At 39.8% G+C, this 19888-nt stretch overlaps 1 protein-coding gene across 1 annotated transcript; it reads left to right on the forward strand.

The window, feature by feature from the left end:
- Nucleotides 1-2656: 2656 nt before the first annotated feature.
- On the forward strand, nucleotides 2657-3086 carry LOC114680572 (large ribosomal subunit protein eL36). Its single transcript, XM_077986748.1, has one exon. The coding sequence runs from the start codon at nucleotides 2679-2681 to the stop codon at nucleotides 2994-2996; it is 318 nt and encodes a 105-aa protein (XP_077842874.1). The 5' UTR covers nucleotides 2657-2678; the 3' UTR covers nucleotides 2997-3086.
- Nucleotides 3087-19888: the final 16802 nt, after the last annotated feature.

A 19888-nucleotide genomic window follows, 5' to 3' on the forward strand; every position in this document is an offset into this window, starting at 1 on the left:
GTTATTCTGTACAGAGATAATTACCCATAATTTCTCTCAGGTCAAGTTCTGATCTGAAATCTTCACTAATGTCAATACCATAATGCTTATTTTGCAAATGAGTTTAATCACTATAGATTTGCACATATCATTCAATTAATGATCTTGCAAATGAACCGTTCACAGGATTTTAGCTTTTGTTTGCTTGGGTCATTTAAAATATCTGAAGAAAACAATCACTACAATTTTATTTACAAGTGGGTTGTGCTCCTGAAGTGCAAATATAAATTAGTTGTTTGGAACTCAGAATACATTTCCTTGTAGAAACAACATTGTAAGTTGTGCCTAAGTTTAAGCCCAGGAAGCCAAGTTAACTCTTACTATGTTAAAATGACAATTAAGTTTATTTCAACCATACGGAACCTTCATTGATAACATTGTTTCTTTGGAAAAGTGTAGTTTAAGAATGAAGTTGCCATAAACTCAATTTTTTACCCCTCAACTCTCTTCCCGATGTATCCCACTCTTCCCTTTCCATTTTGTGGTACTGGACAGGAATGGTTTAGCAGTCTCAGGATGGAGAAATCGAGATGTAGAGTCCTGTCCACCACATTTCTAGACCAGCAGCTGCTCCCAGTCTGAAAGGGAAAGTGATAGTTTTTATGTTGATTCTAATGCTGCAGGAAATGCCAGTTTTATGTAATGCTGGTGTATTTGTGTGTGTAAATTTAAGTGGTTTGTTAAACTACTTAACATTTTGATGTTTTAGGAAATCACAAGGAAATACACATCGCCAAGCTTCATACACTTTTGTTGACTTGCAAGTTGACTTTCAGCCCCCAAAATTTCCACCAGCCTCCGTCCCCTCAGTTCAAAGATGGTGGCAGATGAGTAAGATTACTATACTTTGTTATTCCTCCTTTTCTAGGATGTCTTGAGGATGACCAGAGAATAATGTATAAAAATACCCTATTTGCCAAACCAAATGCTTGACATTTCAAATGCTTTATCTCATTTGATATTTAATAATCCTGTCAAGTGGGTCCTAATTTAAGAAGGGACCCAATGAGGTTAAGTTTGTGTCAAAACAAAACTGAGGGCTCTAGTCTTGGACCGCAGCACAAAGTTCTTCATATATGACCGTACACCTTCCCAGTAGAGAGTAAAGGGATTTGATCTAGGAGGAAAACTACCAGCCTGGCAGGTTCTTTTCAGAACCCAATTCTGAGCTCAATAAGGGAAGTTTCCTCCTATTAGGGCTTCAGTCAACTCCACGCCTAAGGAAAATTTGCTTCATTTAACCTTTTGATTTGGCATCCAGGTTCCTAGCAAAAATTACACTATTGTAATAATAAGAAATTTCACTTCTCCTACTTTTGTTTTCTCCAACACTGCTTTTGCAAGAGTGTGGAAAAATGAGCAGCTTTCTACAGTTACAGACTTTCTAGCGAAACACTGGGATATTTCTGAGTTTTAAATGTGAACAGATCCTCTCGGTGTTGAAATCACAGCTGTGTTATCTAACAGAGCATTTGCTGGCCGGGTGCCCACTCCCTCCTGCTAGACCCTGACTCCTTGGGCAGTTCACATGAGGGTGTTATTTGTCCTGGATACCATCTGTTTGTTGTTTTAACGGTCATCTTCTTGGATTTAGACCAGCAGAGGGTCATGAGGGTGCCCTGTGTTCACCCACAATGCTTTGTTCCCTCTGTGCTATTTATGCACAGCCTACATTGTATGCCTACACAGAAGCATGGCGGTCACTTTCCTTGGAACCATAAACAGGTGGGGAAGGAAAGAAGTGCCAACGCTCTGGTTTGTAAACAGGTGTGGTGAGTGTGGAGACAATTTTCCTTCCAGAAAAGCCAAGACTTGACCATATCCTTGAGCTACATCTTGGCTCTGCCCAACTAGTTTTTTCAGAGGCTGGACATTCAACCTATGAGACCATCAGAGGCTCAATCCATATAGAAACAGCAGATGTTCATGGACTTGCATATAGCCTATTTTAATGGCAGGACAAATAGATGGAGGATACCCATCATTCCTAGAATTTAAAACAAGTTCTTACTGAGATTTACTGCAAATTCTGCCTACCAATCTGTTCATATGAAAACCAGAAGCCCAAGTTACATCCTAAATCTTGTTCCAACATGTGTAGCAAAATTAGATTATTTCCCCCTTGAGATTGTCATAAACTCATTTAAGAAGAGAATATGTTGGTTTGGAAGCATCTCATACTGATTTCCCAAATCTGGTGTAGATTGCAGTCAATGAAGAGATGTTTTTTAAACCAAGTTCAACTATTTTTTAATTGTCCCCAGACAGAAATTTTTTTGTTGCTGTGGCAGAGACAGTGATTGCCTATCCAACGGTCACTTCTGCCTTCTTTCTTGTCAGTAGAACCCCACTATTGGGTTGGGCAGCAGTTTGCTCAGGGAATAGGGACCCATTCCCAGGAAAGGATAATTAGCACAAGCCAATTATGGTAATCCCATTGTCTTTTGCCAGTGATTGGTTATGATAACCACCCTACATTGACTAATTTTAGACTAGAAATGAGGCATTTCCAAGACACTGAGGATGCTAGGTCAGAAAGATGGGAAGTAACTGGATCCTTGATAACTTTGCTAAGCTTCTGAACCAACCTTGGACTTGTCATGTCAGAAAATGAAAAACTATTTTCTAAAGCAACTTCCATGGCTCTACGCTACCCTATGGCCGTGGGCCTCAACAAGGGCCACAAGGTGACCAAGAACGTGAGCAAGCCCAGGCACAGCCGCCGCCGCGGGCGTCTGACGAAACACACCAAGTTCGTGCGGGACATGATTCGGGAGGTGTGTGGCTTTGCCCCGTACGAGCGGCGCGCCATGGAGTTACTGAAGGTCTCCAAGGACAAACGGGCCCTCAAGTTTATCAAGAAAAGGGTGGGGACGCACATCCGCGCCAAGAGGAAGCGGGAGGAGCTGAGCAACGTATTGGCCGCTATGAGGAAAGCTGCTGCCAAGAAAGACTGAGCCGCCTCCCCCGGCTTCTCCGTGAAATAAAGAACAGCTTGACCGAAATAAAATAAAATAAAATAAAATAAAATAAAATAAAAAAATAAAGCAACTTCCAGTAGGAAACCCTGTTACTTTACTCACAAACTTCCTGATCCAATTGCAAATCCTGTTTTAAGATTTTTTGTTAGTCAACATCTACTCTCTTTACCTTTTCTTTGGGTTTGGCCTGCTACTGAACAAGAGAGCCCTTGAAAACCTAGTTGCTTAATGATCTTAATTTCTCCAAGTGTTTCCTGAAAAGCAATTCTACTTAGATTGGTACAAGGCACCTGTCTGAAACCTAATTTTACCCTCTGAAATGGACTGAGTTACACAGGGCAATAGATGAAGACAGTATACAATTTTCCAATGCCTCTTGATTCAAACTTGATTCAAACTAGGCAATTCATTATTCTGCCTATTGTGATTTTCCTGAACATCACATAATTTAAATTGTAATCACCAAAAATCCAAAATCAAATGACTTTTGGAGTGTTCATACTTCTATTATAACAATATGGTTTAATTATCTAGGTTTTTCTTATCACTTTGAAGATGAAGAAATTGAGATCTTAACTGGGAAATAGTTTTTTCTACACCCCATACCATGTCCTAAAACCTATATGCCAGCTGCCCAGAATGGTACTTTTTAAGAAATAGAACATATGGCCAGTCAATGTGAATACTTATTTGCACATTTTCTTTTCTAGAAATGATCATTTGTGGCATTGGAAGGAGTACTAAGTTTTGATGACATTAAGAAAATTAGATCTTGAGTTTCCTGCAGGTGGAATAGCTCTCTACTCTACCCTGCCTTCAAGACCAGGGGATATACTAGTCCCTACTAGTAGGGAACCCATGATCAGGTTGCCAGCTCGGAGAGATATATGTGTGCACATGTTAATGGGATAGTCATGAAGACTGACACATAAAGTACAAATGCCCAGTGTTTATAATGGCAGCATCACAGAACCTTTCCTTCCCTCGCCAGGCTTCTCCCCAAACCAAAGCCCATGCTAAAAGCCAGCTTCTTCATGCATCCCAGGGCTTCTTTTTAGTAGTTTTCAAACACAGCAGTGTATGCCTTTTACACAAATTGGGCTTTAAGTTTTTACAACATATCTTTGAATAAAGCCTGTTAGAATTTTAAGACATCCCCTTTTCTTTCTTTCTTTCTTTCTTTCTTTCTTTCTTTCTTTCTTTCTTTCTTTCTTTCTTTCTTTCTTTCTTTCTTTCTTTCTTTCTTTCTTTCTTTCTTTCTTTCTTTCTTTCTTTCTTTCTTTCTTTCTTTCTTTCTTTCTTTCTTTCTCTCTCCTTCCTTCCTTCCTTCCTTCCTTCCTTCCTTCCTTCCTTCCTTCCTTCCTTCCTTCCTTCCTTCTTTCCTTCCTTCTTTCTTTCTTTCTTTCTTTCTTTCTTTCTTTCTTTCTTTCTTTCTTTCTTTCTTTCTTTCTTTCTTTCTTTCTTTCGTTTTAGTTCAAGGGTACGTGTGCAGGTTTGTTACGCAGGTAAATTGCATGGTGCGGGGATGGGATTTGGTGTACGGATTATTTTCTTACCCAGATAATAAGCATAGGCAGTTTTTTTGATCCTCATTCACTTCCCACCCTCCATCCTCAAGTAAGCCCTGATGTCTGTTGTTCCCTTCTTTGTGTCCATGTGTACTCAATGTTTAGTTCCCACTTATAAGTCAGAACATGTGCTGTTTGGTTTTCTGTTCCTATATTAGTTGGCTTAAACGAATGGCTTCCAGCTCTATCCATGCTGATGCAAAGAACATGATTTAGTTTGTTTTTATGACTGTGTAGTATTCCATGCTGTATATGTACCACATTTTCTTTATCCAGTCCACCATTCATGGGCATGTAAGTTGATTCCATAAGACCTCCTCTTTTCTTCTTCCAGACTCCTTTCCTTTATGCATAAAACTTACTTGAATCAGATTCAACTTATGAAAACCAGGGGAAAATCAGAGGATGAATACTGACCTTTCCATTTGATTGCTTAGTATGCCCTTTAAATAACAATGGATGGACCCTACCATATTATTTTAGAAATAACTAACCACTTGACAGAAAGATTGGGCTTTGGAGAGAAATTTAACAGTAAAGTATTAAAGGGTTGCACCCCACTGAAGATCAAGTAGAAATACAAATGAAGAGTCTCTGCAGTGTTCATTGGAAAAGCAAAGTATCATTTTGGTCAATATAATAGTAACAGAAACTCAGAAAATAGAAAAAAATATTGTTATCAACCCACCCCAACTCAAAAAAATATTATTTTTATCCATAATATCAATAGTGAGAATGGGGTCTTCTAGTGTAACTTTTCACGACACATCCGTAGAGAAAGGTCTTTACCGTATGGTCTTTATTTTATTTTATTTTTTTTCCTGATCAAATTGGATTTATCCCAGAAACACAAGCTTGGCTTATTACAAACCAACAAAACAAAAAAATCTACTGAGACAATTCACCTAATAAATGATAAAAGAAACCCCATATGATCATCTTAGCAGGTACCAAGAAAGGATTTGGTAAGTTTCAATGCTCACTTGTGGTAAAAACTTCTAGCAAACTAGGAATAGAAAGGAAATTTATTAACCTTATAAAGAAATCAGAACTCTATAATAATCACAAAATACATCAAAAGCATTTTAAAAAAAATCAGATATAGGGGTTGAAAAAAAAGCCTTTATAAATCACAGTTGATAGAATTATTTACATAGAAAATCCAAAAGAATTTACCTTCAAATTACTAGTATAAGTAAGGGCTTGGCAATGTTGGTGGATATATCAATATATAAAAACTAACTTCCAGGCTGGGTGTGGTGGCTCACGCCTGTAATCTCAGCACTTTGGGAGGCCGAGGCGGGCGGATCAGTTGAGGTCAGGAGTTTGAGACCAGCCTGACCAACATGGTGAAACCCCATCTCTACTAAAAATACAAAAATTAGCCGGGCATGGTGGCGCACACCTGTAATCCCAGCTACTTGGGAGGCTGAGGCAGGAGAATCTCTCGAACCTGGGAGGCAAAGGTTGTAGTGAGCTGAGATCGCACCACTGCACTCTAGCCTGGGCAACAGAGCGAGACTCCATCTTAAAAAACAAACAAACAAACAAACAAACAAACAAAAACTAAACGAACTTTAGGATCTTTACCACATGGTCTGTTGAGATAGCTGTTTACCAGGGTTTCCTCTGAGCTTTGCTTATTGTTACCTTTTTAATGTCTGAAAAAGATGAACGTTTTAAAGAAGTCTCTGCCTTCCGGTTTTCTGTATTAAATTCCCACTTTAACTGGTTTCCAGTCTCCAAAATAAAATAAAACTGATTCAGGTAAACAAGCCAGGATTTCTTTTTTCTTTCTTAAAGATTGGTCTGCTTTGATACCATATCCATTTCACAAGTAATTGATAATCAATGAATGGTGGTGATAATCTTCGAATGGTCATAATCTATGAATGATAATCTATGAATGGTGATGGGTGAGGAAGAGCTGAGAGATGATCAATGAGGAAAGAAATAAAACACAAAACAAGGCGGGAAGGAGGAGCACTAAGCAGATGGGAAGAGGAGGCACCGTGTGGGTAAGAAAGGAAAGCAAGGTTGGGGTGAGATGTGCCTGTCCCAAATAAAGAAGCATTTGGTCTGTTCCAGTTTCAGCTCAAGAACTGGAAGTTTGATTGTCTTGCGGAGAACTGCTAATTGCAGACTGGGAAGGGAAGACGTTGGACCTCAATCTAACAGCTATTTCCTGTTAAGGCCCTTATTTTACTACTACGGACACATGGAGGCCACTGCATCATTCTCCTTGGATTTCTTTCTACTCTCACCTATTTTCTGGGCACAGAAAAAAACCCCTCAGCTTATTTAAAGAGGTTAGCTTTGAACTGAAAATCAGATTAATTCAACCCAAATTCTAACCTAATAGTTTTATCTTCTGCCACCACATTTTTGACCAGCGATGTTCTCCAGTATTGCCTTGGACCTTGTTTGGATTCTTCTACCCTAGTACTACTTAATTTTCTAAAAGAAGTTTCTCTATTACGCTCTTCATTCTATCTTTATTCTATTCAATTTTCCATAGGCTAGGAAACAACTAGGAGGAAAGTCAAAAGATGCAGATAATCCCTAAAGGACCAAGAAAAATGACCTGTAGTCACCTTAAAATAGAAAGTATTATTTCTCTCTTTAACCTTCAAAGTCTTCCTCATCTAATTTTCCTATTTCCATATCCCTTCTCTGCTACTTTTCTGGGCAGAATTCTTCTGAATTACCTTTGATTTCACTGTTCTATCTCCACAACCTGCTTTACAAATACATTATTCCTTATTTAAATGTTCAAAGAGATATTTTGTATCAAAGCTTGTGTAAGTAACTGCTAGTTGTTCCCAACAGTCATTCTTCCTCCTCCTCCCTTCCCCTCCCTCCTCCTCTCCTCCTCCTCCCTCCTCCCTCCTCCTCTCCTCCTCCTCCCTCCTCCCTCCTCCCTCCTCCTTCCCCCTCCTCCCTCCTCCCCCTCCCTCCTCCTCTTCCCTCCTCCTCCCTTCCCTCCTTCCCCTCCCTCCCCCTCCCCCCTCCCTCCCCTCCCTCTTCCTCCTCCTCCTCCTCCTCCTCCTCCTCCTCCTTCTTCTTCTTCTTCTTCTTCTTCTTCTTCTTCTTCTTCTTCCTCCTTCATCAGCAGAACTCCACGTTTTGTCTGAGCATATTACTGCCTTTATTAAAAATTTTTCTCAGTTTCCTTTGCAAATAGGTAAGCTCATGTGATTGAGTTCTGACCAATAATATATAAGCAAAATTGTTTTTGGGGACTCCTGGGAAATCTTAAAGAGAGGGGACATGGTTTTCTTCTGTTTGTCATCCATTGTGCTTCTAATATATGGATATGGTGACTGCAACTCCAACTTAGGCCAGGAGAAAGAGAGCTACACTCTGTATGTGGGAGAACAGAGAAATGGAAGGAGGGTGGATCCCAGGTGGCTTTGTGGAGCCCTGGACCTCCTAACTATGGACTAAATTTCTTGTTTGAAGATTATTTTGTTTTCTTTTCAGAAGCCAAAACTAATCCTCACTAATACAAAGATTCATAATTCCTTAAGTGATGCTGAAAACTAAAATCTTCATGTGATTGCAGCAGTTACCTATGAGATCTACTCCATAGGAGTCAAACATTCATTAGAAAATAAAGCTAGAGGCAGGGAAGCCAAATTTCATATAAAAGTTGGACTCTAGAACATGTTAACTTTCTGTGTACCCCGTTTTCCCTTCTCTGAGAAACTCCTCTCAGTTTATTCTCTGCAGGCTGGAGGGCTACAGTCATCCAGGAACTGGCTCTTATGTCAACAGGGTGGTGGCTCAGCTATGAAGGCCATCCAAATGTGACATTTGGATGCTGGTTCTCTGCTGCTGTCCTGCTCCCTTTTATTTTCTCTTTCCCTTGGCCTGGACCTATGACTCATCTGTTCCTGACCAGGCTGACTTATTTGTTGTTGAACCCAAGTATGGCTTTGACTTTCTACCAAACAAAGCAAACTAACTAAAAACAAAACTTCTTCACATACATATTCATTGTAGGCAAATTAAAAATATTTTTTAAAATGTGTGAATAAAATAATTCACCCGTTATTTCAACATTTTGTCATGACTCAAACACCTGTTTAATCTCTTTATTCTATATATTGATATTTTAAATATGAATTCTCCTTTTAATTTTTTATCATGCAAGTAATTAGTATTTAAAAGGGAAAATTTGGGAAATATAGAAAAATAAACACAAAAAATGATCTCATCATTTATCATTAAGAGATGGCCTCATTTTCCCTCCACTCTTCACCCTCCTCCTCCAGTTGACTAAATGGCCCTTCCGTCCACTCTGTGTCTTAACCTAGGAATCTTGAAGACATCACTGGTTGCTTTTCTGCCTTATATCCCATATATAAGCAATCACTAAAGATTGTTGATTCTATTCTCTAAAAATCTCTTTATTCCACTTACTTCTTTTCATGACCATTGACACCACCCTATTCCAAGCCACCTGAATTGTTCACCACACCAGCTTTTTAATGGGTCTGCCTGTATCCCGTGGCTTGCTGTCGTCTTGCATGCCCTCTCTCCCCCACCTAACCAACTCCATCCATTTTTTTTTTTTTTTTTTTTTTTTGAGACAGAGTCTCGCTGTGTAACCCAGTCTGGAGTGACATGATGCAATCTCAGCTCCCTGCAATCTCCGCCTCCCAGGTTCAAGTGATTCTCCTGCCTCAGCCTCCCGAGTGGCTGGGATTACAGGCATGCATCACCATACCCAGTATTTTTAGTAGAGACTGGGTTTCACTATGTTGCCCAGGCTGGTCTCGAACTCCTGATCTCAGGTGATCCACCTGCCTCAGCCTCCCAAAGTGCTGAGATTATAGGTGTCAGCCACCATGCCCAGCCTCTCTTCTTCTCCTTCTCCTTCTTCTTCTTCTTTCTCGTCTTTTCTGGCACAATACTGGCTTATACTTAGTCCAAGACCAATGCACACCTGGTGGCAGTTACTTAAGTTTCAGACATGCTACCTACATTCAGTCTATAAAACATGGCAAGCATACTATTTGCATTACTCATTCTCTATTTACTATGCATTGGCTTAAATTTGTATTGCTTATCCTGTCACGTCCATTGTCGCTATATAGAACATTCTCTAAAATTTTTTGTAGATTTGGTAATCCCTAGCACAATGCCCTGCATGGAGAAAGCTTTAATAAATAGTTATTGATCACTCTAGAGCTGAACAATTAATTTTGAAAAACTGAACCATAATTGCTGAAAGTCTGGATATAGATTTTTTTCCAATTGGAATAATCAAGAATGTAATTGTGGTCTTTTAGATTTTTATAAAAAGAAGAAAACTCCAGAGTTACATAGATTTTATTTTTAAAGCAGCAGTAACCATGATCACCTCTCAAAACACTATATTTTACTTAAACCTTAGAACAAACATTTACTCTAACCTAATTAGATGGTTTATACTTCCCTAATCTACTCATTTCTATTCCTGTGTTCAAACTATTTCTAACATTCCTTGGACTCTTCCTGATTCCAAGTCCTACCTAATCCCCTAACACCCAATGTAAGTCTTGCTTTTTTGGTATAGCCTTCTCCAACCTCCTCCTTGTTTATCACTTCCTCCTGGGATGATACGGTGGCCTCCCATTTGGTTTTCAGTTTAAGCACAACAGTGTAACAGATGCTGTATTTCTCTGTATATTTCTACCTCCTCATCATTTCTTTGGGGACAGTAGAGTGTCCTACATGTTTTTATACTCCCAGTTCAAATGTAGGGACTAGTCTATAAATATTTACTGATGATTATTACCTGGATGACAGTTGCCTTCTGTCTTTTACCTGGACACAAGAAGCATGAGAAATTGACAAAGATGTACTGACTTCCCAGCCTTAGCCCTTCTAGATTCCTAGCTTAAGACACAGAGTGGACGGAAAGGCCATTTAGTCAACTGGAGGAGGAGGGTGACGAGTGGAGGGAAAATGAGGCCATTTCTTAGTGATAAATGATGAGATCACTTAGCCCTTACAGGGTTTGTTTTTGTTAAAGCCAGACTAAATACACCTTAAACAACCACATCTTTTTCCATAGCTGCTTCAATTGATGGATTGGGCGAACACTCACAGAAAATGCTCATGTGATTAATCTTGTCCCAGAAGCCACAAAGCTATTCTCATTATCTCTTGGATAGAGAGAAACTTTCCTTCCACTTGTTGCACTTTCCTTCCACTTGTTGCACAAGCACTTTCCTTCCACTTGTTGCACAAGCACTTTCCTTCCACTTGTTGGTTAGCCGTTGTTTACTTGCCATTTACTTATTTACAAATAACCACTTGTTTACTTGCCATTCAGAACAACTAATTCTCACCTTTTCTTTCAGATAAGTTCAAATGGTATATAGTTCAAGGATCTAATCATGGAAAGGTCATGAAATTGATCCCCGGTGAGTTGCATGTATTTCATCTTTTCCCTTTTAATAAGATTACCTTAAATGACTTTGCAAGTACAATAGGACCTAAGATATCCATTCCTCATAAATGTTGGATTTGTGAAAATGTGTGATATACTCTAGACAGATTACCATCTGTCTTTGCGTTATTTGGGAAGAACATGTTTTCCAAATGAATTAAAAATGATAAATAAGATCAAGAGGAATGCTTATCACCTTAACTTTTAAAGTTTATTTTTTTTTAAGATTCCATCTTTGCTTTAATTTTTTCCCCTAAGCTAGGCATGGTGGCTAGTGCCTGTAATCGAGGACTCTGGGAGGCCAAGATGGGAGAATTGCTTGAGGCCAGAACTTCGAGACCATCCTGGGAAACATAATGAGACCCCTACCTCTAAAAAAATTTAACTGGGCCTGGTGGTTCGCACCTGTAGTCTCAGCTACTCAGGAGGCTGAGGTGGGAAGATTGCTTGAGCCCAGGCTGCACTGAGCTTTGAGATTGTGCCACTTGCATTCCAGTTGGCAGACAGAATGAGACCCTGTCTTAAAAAAAAAAAAGGTTTCCTCTTTCATCTATGGTAGTTTATAAAAATCTATTTTCTCTGCTTCAGACCTACCCTTCTATCCTTGCTTTGTGAAAGAAACCATGTCTCTGTTTTGTGAACTGGCTCTTGGCTTTCTCAGTAATAAGCACTCGAGAGACTGCAAAGTTAGAAGAAGGAACTAGCTCCTTCTTTTTTGCTGCCGGTCAGCATCACCCTCAGCCTCTCTTCTTCACTCTGGCAGTGGCAGTCTATTTCAGCAGCAGCATCTGGATTTAGTTTACAATTTTCCCAACAATCACCAGCCTCATTGTACTCCCTTAAAGAACTAGCAACAATGAGGTCCTTCTTCCAATTTTTTGCTTTTTTATTTTTTTTACCCCGAGACGGAGTCTAGCTTTGTCACCCAGGCTGGAGTATAGTGGCATGATCTCGGCTCACTGCAACCTCTGTCTCCCAGGTTCAAATGATTCTCCTGCCTCAGCCTCCTGAGTAGCTGTGATTACAGGCATGTGCCATTATGCCCAGCTAATTTTTTGTATTTTTAGTAGAGATGGGGTTTCATCATGTTGGCCAGGCCAGTCTCGAGCTCCTGACCTCAAGTAATCTGCCCGCCTCTGCCTCCCAAAGTGTTGGGATTACAGGCATGAGGCATAGCACCCGGCCTAGTTTTTGCTTTTTAATAATTTTTACCCCTTCCCTTTGTTCCTTTGGACTTAAGAGTGTGGTAGCTGCTTAGTGTGGTTGCAAGTTTGGGAATCCTCTGTGGGCTTTTTTTTTTTTTTTCATTTTCCATTCTTCAATATTCAGTTAACAATTTTTTTTTTTTTTGAGACCGAGTCTCGCTCTGTCGCCCAGGTTGAAGTGCAGTGGCGCGATCTCGGCTCACTGCAAGCTCTGCCTCCCAGGTTCACGCCATTCTCCTGCCTCAGCCTCCCGAGTAGCTGGGACTACAGGCGCCCGCTGCTACGCCCGGCTAATGTTTTATATTTTTAGTAGAGACGGGGTTTCACTGTGTTAGCCAAGATGGTCTTGATCTCCTGACCTCGTGATCCGCCCTCCTTGGCCTCCCATAGTGCTGGGATTACAGGCGTGAGCCACCGCACCCGGCCAACAATTTTTTATATTAAATTCACTTTGTTTAAATAACTGGTAGCATTTCTGTCTCTTGACTGGACTGTGACTGATATAGAACATACAGGTTGTCTTATGTATTTCAAGGTTTATATATATATTAATATATATTTTTCTTTCTCTCATATATATGAGTATATGAGACAGAGTCCCACTCTGTCACTCAGGCTGGAGTGCAGTGGTATAATCACAGCTCATTGCAGCCTCGACCTCCCAGGCTCAAGTGATCCTCCCACTTCAGCCTACCAAATAGCTAGGACTATAGACACATACCACTATGCCCAACTATTTTCATTTTATTTAATTTTTTTAGAGACAGAGTCTCCCTATGTTGCCCAGGCTGGCTTTGAACCCCTGGGCTCAAGGGATCCTCCTGCCTAGGCCTCCCAAAGTGCTGAGATTACAGGTGTTAGTCACTGTACCTGCCCTAAAAATATTTTAAATAAATCCTTTAATCCGTATATTTCACCTTTTCAAATTTCCACCAAATATATCTGAATTAGTGCCACGTTGTAGAAATCATTATTTCCCTCTCTATAATCATCTACTTAATGGGCTTGATGCTAATACTGTACTTCAAGACTTAAAAATAATCCAAAAATTTCCATTTCCAGCAAGTAAAAATTGCTATTGTTCTGTGTTGTCCTGTACCCCACACCCTAGAGAGAGGGGATGATTTGGAACAGGAATATCCAAGTCAGCCCCACTCTTGTGACATATCCAAATCACAGGAGGGAGTAGCACAGGCCACTGAGATTCATCACCTCCAGGAAGCGGATGACCCTGGGTCTTTCTTAGTCCTGCCAGTGGGAAGAGTAGCCCCAGGGAGAGCAATAGAATTGACTTAAATATTCCTTTCAACGTGGCTCAGCATGAGTGTGAATGGATTTCAAGGAGAGAAGCTTTGGCTTGAAGTTGGCTATTTTGAGGTCAGAAGAAAATTTCTCCCTTGAGAAATCTGAGCTCTGTGCTCAGAGGTGGTATTTGTGGCTCTTACACATATGATAGCTACTTTTGCTCCTCTATCAGATTTTCCCCCCCATTGTGGGCTGGTAAGTATGAATTCATTCATAGTAAGTTTGATAGAATTTACTAAGTGAGCACACAGCTGAGTTACAGAAAGGAGAAAATGCAACGATTATTAAGTGTCTTCTATGTGATACAAGAGCTGGGGGCTTTCTTGACAGTAATTCTGCGAAGTAATAGTTTGATCTCTATTTTGCAGATGATGGAACTGAAGCTCTTTGAGTTAATTAACTGAAAGTCATCCCTCTAGTCAAGGATAGACATGTTCCTTAATATGGGCCTGTGCTTCCTTAAATCCCGCATTCTGCCCACTATGTCATACTTGTGCATGTTGACAGGGAAAATAATTGGCTTTAACAATTTGTGGAGGTTCTTCTCGTCAGAAAATTATTTGGAATACTGAAGAAAAGAAAAAACATGGGCATTGTCTTAGAGATCCACAATCTAATGGTCCACCCATTTTTCTAGATAAATTTCACTTTTCTGAAAGAGTTTTAGACTTACAGAAAAATTGAGAAGTTAGAACAGAGAATTCCTACATACCCTACCCCACAGTCATATTTGCCTATTGTTAACATCTTATATTAGTATGACACATTTGTTAAAGTTAACGAGCCACTATTGATACATTTTTATTAACTAAAATCCATGGTTTACCCAGATTTCCTTGGATTTTTACCTAATGTCCCTTTTCTGCTCCAGCATCCCATCCAGGACACTATGTTACATTTAGTCATGACGTCTCCTTAGGCTCCTCTTGGCAGTGACAGTTTCTCAGACTTTCCTTGTTTTTGATGACTTCGACAGTTTGACAGTTTTGAGGAGTGCTGGTCAGGTATTTTGTAGGATGTCTCTTTATTGAAATTTACCTGACTTTTTTTTCATGATTAGAATGGGTTTATAGATTTCTGGGAAGAGGATCACAGAGGTAAAGTGACATTTTCATCACATAGTACCAAGGGCACACACTATCAACATGACTTGTGACTGTTGATACTGACATTGATCACCTAGCTAAGGTAGTGCTTGTTAGGTTTCTCCATTGTAAAGCTGCTTCCCCGGCCCCTTTCCGTAGCTTACTCTTTGGAAGGAAGTCAGTATGTGCAGCCCACACTTAAGGAGTGGGGAATTTTGTTCTTGCTTCTCGAGGGTAGGGTATCTAAATAAATCACTTGAAATTCTTCTGCATGGGAGACTTTTCTCTTCTCTCCCATTTATTAATGTATCCAATTATTTGTTTATATTATTGTGGAACAATGGGTATTTCTTTCATCCTTTAGATTTTAATCCAGTACCATTTTATTTTTTGCTTACATGATTCCAGCTTTGGACACTGGGAGCCCTCTCAGTTGGTTCCTGTGTCCCTTTAACAAGCTCTTTATCAATGTTTTTTTTTTCTTTGAGCATTTCCTTATTTTCCAGAACTTGTTTCTTGTTCCAGGCTCATCTTGTATATTTTCTGTGCCTCTTATGTAATTCTACAGTTTCATATATATATATAAAGAACAGCAGGAAAAAAGAATTTGTGCTTTAGGAAAAGCATCATGACATGGAATCTCCTCACCCAATAGTTCTACTTTTAGAAACAGTTTAGTAAGTCAACTGCTCTTTAGGAGTTTCAGAGATGGAAAGAGTGATAGACTTTTAACTGCGCAGCGTCTCACTGAGAACACTGAGTTTTTTCTTTGCCTATGGACACATTTTTTAATACTCACAAGAAGAAAACAACATCGGCTTGCAGCTCTTTTGATTTCCTCTGAGGGTTCCCCCCTCTCTTCTTCATTGGCTGAAGGAGCACAGATGAATGTGAATGCTTATTAAATAATCACTTGTTACAAATAGCTGATTAGGATTTGGGCTATGCCAACAATTGTTGCTTGCCAGGCTCTTGGCAGAGTTCTGATCACGTTAGGTTTTGGGTAATCAATTTATTCTAATACAAACCATATTGGATGGTGGAGTTTTTATGCCTTTTTATTTCCTTTAAACAGCCTTTGGAAGCAAATGCTTATTATTTTGAAATGCAGCCAAATTCTGGCCACCACAGGAGTCCACTGTTAAGATGAAGCTCCTAACACATTAGATATCTTCTTGGCTTAGGCAGAAACACTTAAAAAATTGGCCAGAAAACTGATGTTTTTGATTTTCCTTCCTATCTTCAGATTATTGGAGTTTCATTGGAAAACTGATAGTAACCTTTCATTTGATGGAACTCTGTCTATAATTAAACCTCCCTCTTCCTGCTTTATTTTGCCTACAGTTTAGGTAAACAAAAGATACCCAAGAATTCAGTATTCAAATACAGTAAAAAGTAGCAACCATGGGGTAGGAAAAAGTACAGAAAAAGGGAGGAGATGAGGGGCGGTGGTTTCTGGGAAGATGTCAAATAAAAATTGACAACCAGCAATGCAGTGAATTAGAAGGGCGATTGTCCTGAGACGCTGAGCGTAGAAGTTGTTTAGGGCCCTCCAGGGGATGGGGGTCTATAACAAAACCATGTTCTAAAGGTCACTTAAGGATAATGTCAACAAGACAAATATTTTGAGATTTATGGGGTAGTAGAAGAACGACAGGACTTCAGATAAGCACCTATGGATAAGGGTCAGAAGCATCTAAGGTTTGAGCAAAGGTGACAAACTTAAATACCTGCAGGGAGTAGAGGTGACCTACCTGCAGAGATACTATTGATAACATCTAACAGCCAGTGAGGCACCAACACTTCCCAATCAGAAACAGGGCCAATAGGTTCCCTGTGCCACTAGAATTTCTTCTTTATCTGCTGAATGTTAGGGGAGTCTGGAGGGTGCTCAGAGGTTGGGTCTGGAACAGCTGGCAAAGCAGAGTTACAGTTGGAGAGATACATTTAGGTAAACAAAAGATACTCAAGAAATCAGTATTCAAATACAGTAAAAAGTGGCATCTGCTAACACGTTTCCTAAAGCATTAGGTGCAATGTGAAATGCCACATCCAGTAAGGGAAGGACGCTGCTTGACAAAAAGCAGAACCAGATTGACTTAGGAAAAGGAACTGGGGAAAAAGACAAAACAGAGAAGCATAAATGGACTTTTAATTATAATTTTTAAAAGGAAAGGCTTCCCTCTTCTAAACTTCTAAGAGGCTGTGAACAGTAGTGAGTTCTGAAGCAGCCCTGTGCAGGCCACACCATAGAGATCGGTGTGTTTCACAGGTGGAAGAGAACAATGCCTTGGATTCCATTCAAGTTACTTTTTCCTCAGTTTATTGCCAAACCTGTGCTAAGTCAAGCAGAGAAGACAGGTGGTAAGGTTAGATGAGTGGATGCCATTCTTCAGTGTCTCCTTCCCAGATTTCTGTGGTCAAAGCTATTTACATGGAAATGAGGGTGTGCCAGGACCTCTGATCTGGTCCTGTTGCCTTTAAAAGATTAGAGTGAGAAAGTGGCCATGCCAGTTTTCAGAGATTCACCTACTGCCATATAAAGAAATTACTGCCATACCAAATAGTATGTATTGAATTTTGCCCCCTATCCCCCAAAGATATGTTGAAGTCCTAACCCTGGTACCTTAGAATGTGACCTTACTTAGAAGTAGGGTCTTCATAGGAGCAACCAAGTTGAAATGAGGTCATTAGGATGGGTCCTAATCTAATAAAATGCTGTCCTTATAAACAGAGAAAATTTGGACAGAGACAGACACGCAGAGAGGGAAAATGATGTGAAGATACACAGGGAGATGATGGTTGTGGGAATGGAGTGATGCATCTACAAGTCAAAGAATGCCAAGGATTGCTGACAAACACCAGAAGCTGTGACCTTTGCCTCTGGAGCATGGCACTGTCGACACCTTGATTTTGTACTTCTAGCCTCCAAAACTGTGAAGCAATACATTTATATTGTTTCAAGTTCCCAAGTGTTTTGGTACTTTGCTAAGGCAGTCATAGAAAACGAATACTCCTCCTTTACTTTGTCAACAGGCCACAACAGGCCTGCCTACAGCAGGCCTGCCTACAGCCTACCACAGGCCAACTAATACAAAGTAAGCTTCTTCTGCTTAGAGAGTACATTGCAGACACATTTACACACAAAATCAGTGTTCAGCTATAGGCTAATAACACCTTCCATGTTACAATACAGATTCTAGATACAATATAATGCCTTCTCTGTTATTCTAGAGCTGCCTTGTCCAAAACACCATTAGCCACACGTGGGTGTCTAAAATGAAATTTCAATTCAAATTATCAAATTAAAAATTCTTAGACATATTAGCCCAATATCAAGTGCTCAATAGTCATGATGACTTGTTACCATATTGGACACCATAGATGTAGAACATGTTCATCATTGCAGAAAGTTTTGTTGGACAGTGCTGTTCTAGAGAATGAAATATTCTATTCAGTTGGTTGTTCTGGTTAACTGAGAAATACCACATATCCTTTGAAAAAAGAAAGGAATGAAAACAAAAAAGAAGCTGATTCAGTTACCTCTGAAATTGTACTTTCATAATTCTGAAGGCATGTGATAGTTTTGACATATTTTAGGGGTAGGAGTATGACTTTAAATACTCACTGTACTGACAGGGGTCCAGAATGTTGGCAAATGGAAAGCTGGGTTGATTGAATGCTAAATAAATCAGCATTTTCTGTCTCAACTATGGCCCAAATACAAAATCTAACCACTCTGGGGACTAATTTAGGAACATTTAAAGTCATTAGGATCATTAGATCTGACTCAAGTGATGCAAAATAAACAACCCTCCCAGCCCGATTTGGAATCAGTTCTACTGCCTTCAAAGTCGAGGCTCAGTCCTCTGAGCTTGAATATATGACAAATGTTTTTCTTTGTTTGGCTATGTTTATTCTCACATCTATTTTTTTTTTCAGTGTTTGTTTCACTGAAAACTATCTATAACAATCTATAACCCTAACTACTTATTGTCTCAGAGTCATAGGACTGTTGAGGACTGGGTAGTATAGTTTGTCTCTTTGCCTCCATTCTGGAATTCAACTGAGCAGGCTGTCTATATATTGCTGTGTACTGATCCTCATCCTTCATGGAAACATAATCAGCTCCAGAGGATATCTAGTAGTTTGATATCACTAGCACTACTTTTCTTGCTCCCTCATTTTTTGTAATGGAATTTTTACATTTCTTCCAGATCTTTGGGTCAGAGTGACATTAAGATTGCCCCTCTGACTTCTGGCTGTAATTTTCTTTGTCTGGACTACACAGAGGGAGATAAAATATCCCTTTTTATTGTGGTTAGAGGTCTCACCAAGGAACAGTGGCAGGAATGTAGCTCTAAATTCTTAAATAACTAAGTGATACTTTATAGACGGAGGAGACTCCAAAAATATTCTTCACTGACTGGTTTTCTTAAAGAAATTAGCACACTCTTTTATTAAAAAATTTCTGTCTGTACTTAAGAGAAATGTGGTGTTCCAAGTTTTAAATACATTGCTGGAGAAGGACCTCACCCCAACTTCTAAGCAAGGACAGTCATCCTATTCAGTTTTATTGAGAACAGTGATTTGGATGTTTATTTCTTTTGTTCTACCAAAAAATGTTGTGTCAGTTGTGTTGCAAGAGATACAGAGCTGGCTGGGCTCTGATAAAGCTTATTAGGATGACATGATGAAGAGGAGGCTATTCTCCTGGAGAAGCAAGTTTGGACTCTGTGAAGGCCTTGTTAATTCCCTAGAAAAACAGGCCAGTGGGACACAGTGGGATTCTCACCTTTCCAAGACCAGCAGGCCACTGATATGATTGACAGATTGTTACATCAATTAAGAGTAAAGAGGAATAGGTTGGTCGCGGTGGCTCACGCCTGTAATCCCAGCACTTTGGAAGGCTGAGGCGGGTGGATCACGAGGTCAGGAGATTGAGCCCATCATGGTTAACACAATGAAACCCTGTCTCTACTAAAAAATACAAAAAAAAAATAAATAAATAAATAAATTAGTCGGGCATGGTGGTGGGCGCCTGTAGTCCTAGCTACTTCGGGGGGCTGAGGCAGGAGAATGGCCTGAACCCGGGAGGCGGAGCTTGCAGTGAGCCCAGATCGCGCCACTGCATTCCAGCCTGGGCGACAGAACGAGACTCTGTCTCAAAAAAAAAAAAAAAAAAAAAAAAGAGTAAAGAGGAATAGATGAAACAAGAGAGATAAATTGAATAAGAGAACGTTTTCTATGTAGAGGGTAGAGA

This window comes from Macaca mulatta, chromosome 1 (genome assembly GCF_049350105.2).
Source record: "Macaca mulatta isolate MMU2019108-1 chromosome 1, T2T-MMU8v2.0, whole genome shotgun sequence".
In the NCBI taxonomy this organism is placed as follows: Eukaryota; Metazoa; Chordata; class Mammalia; order Primates; family Cercopithecidae; genus Macaca; species Macaca mulatta.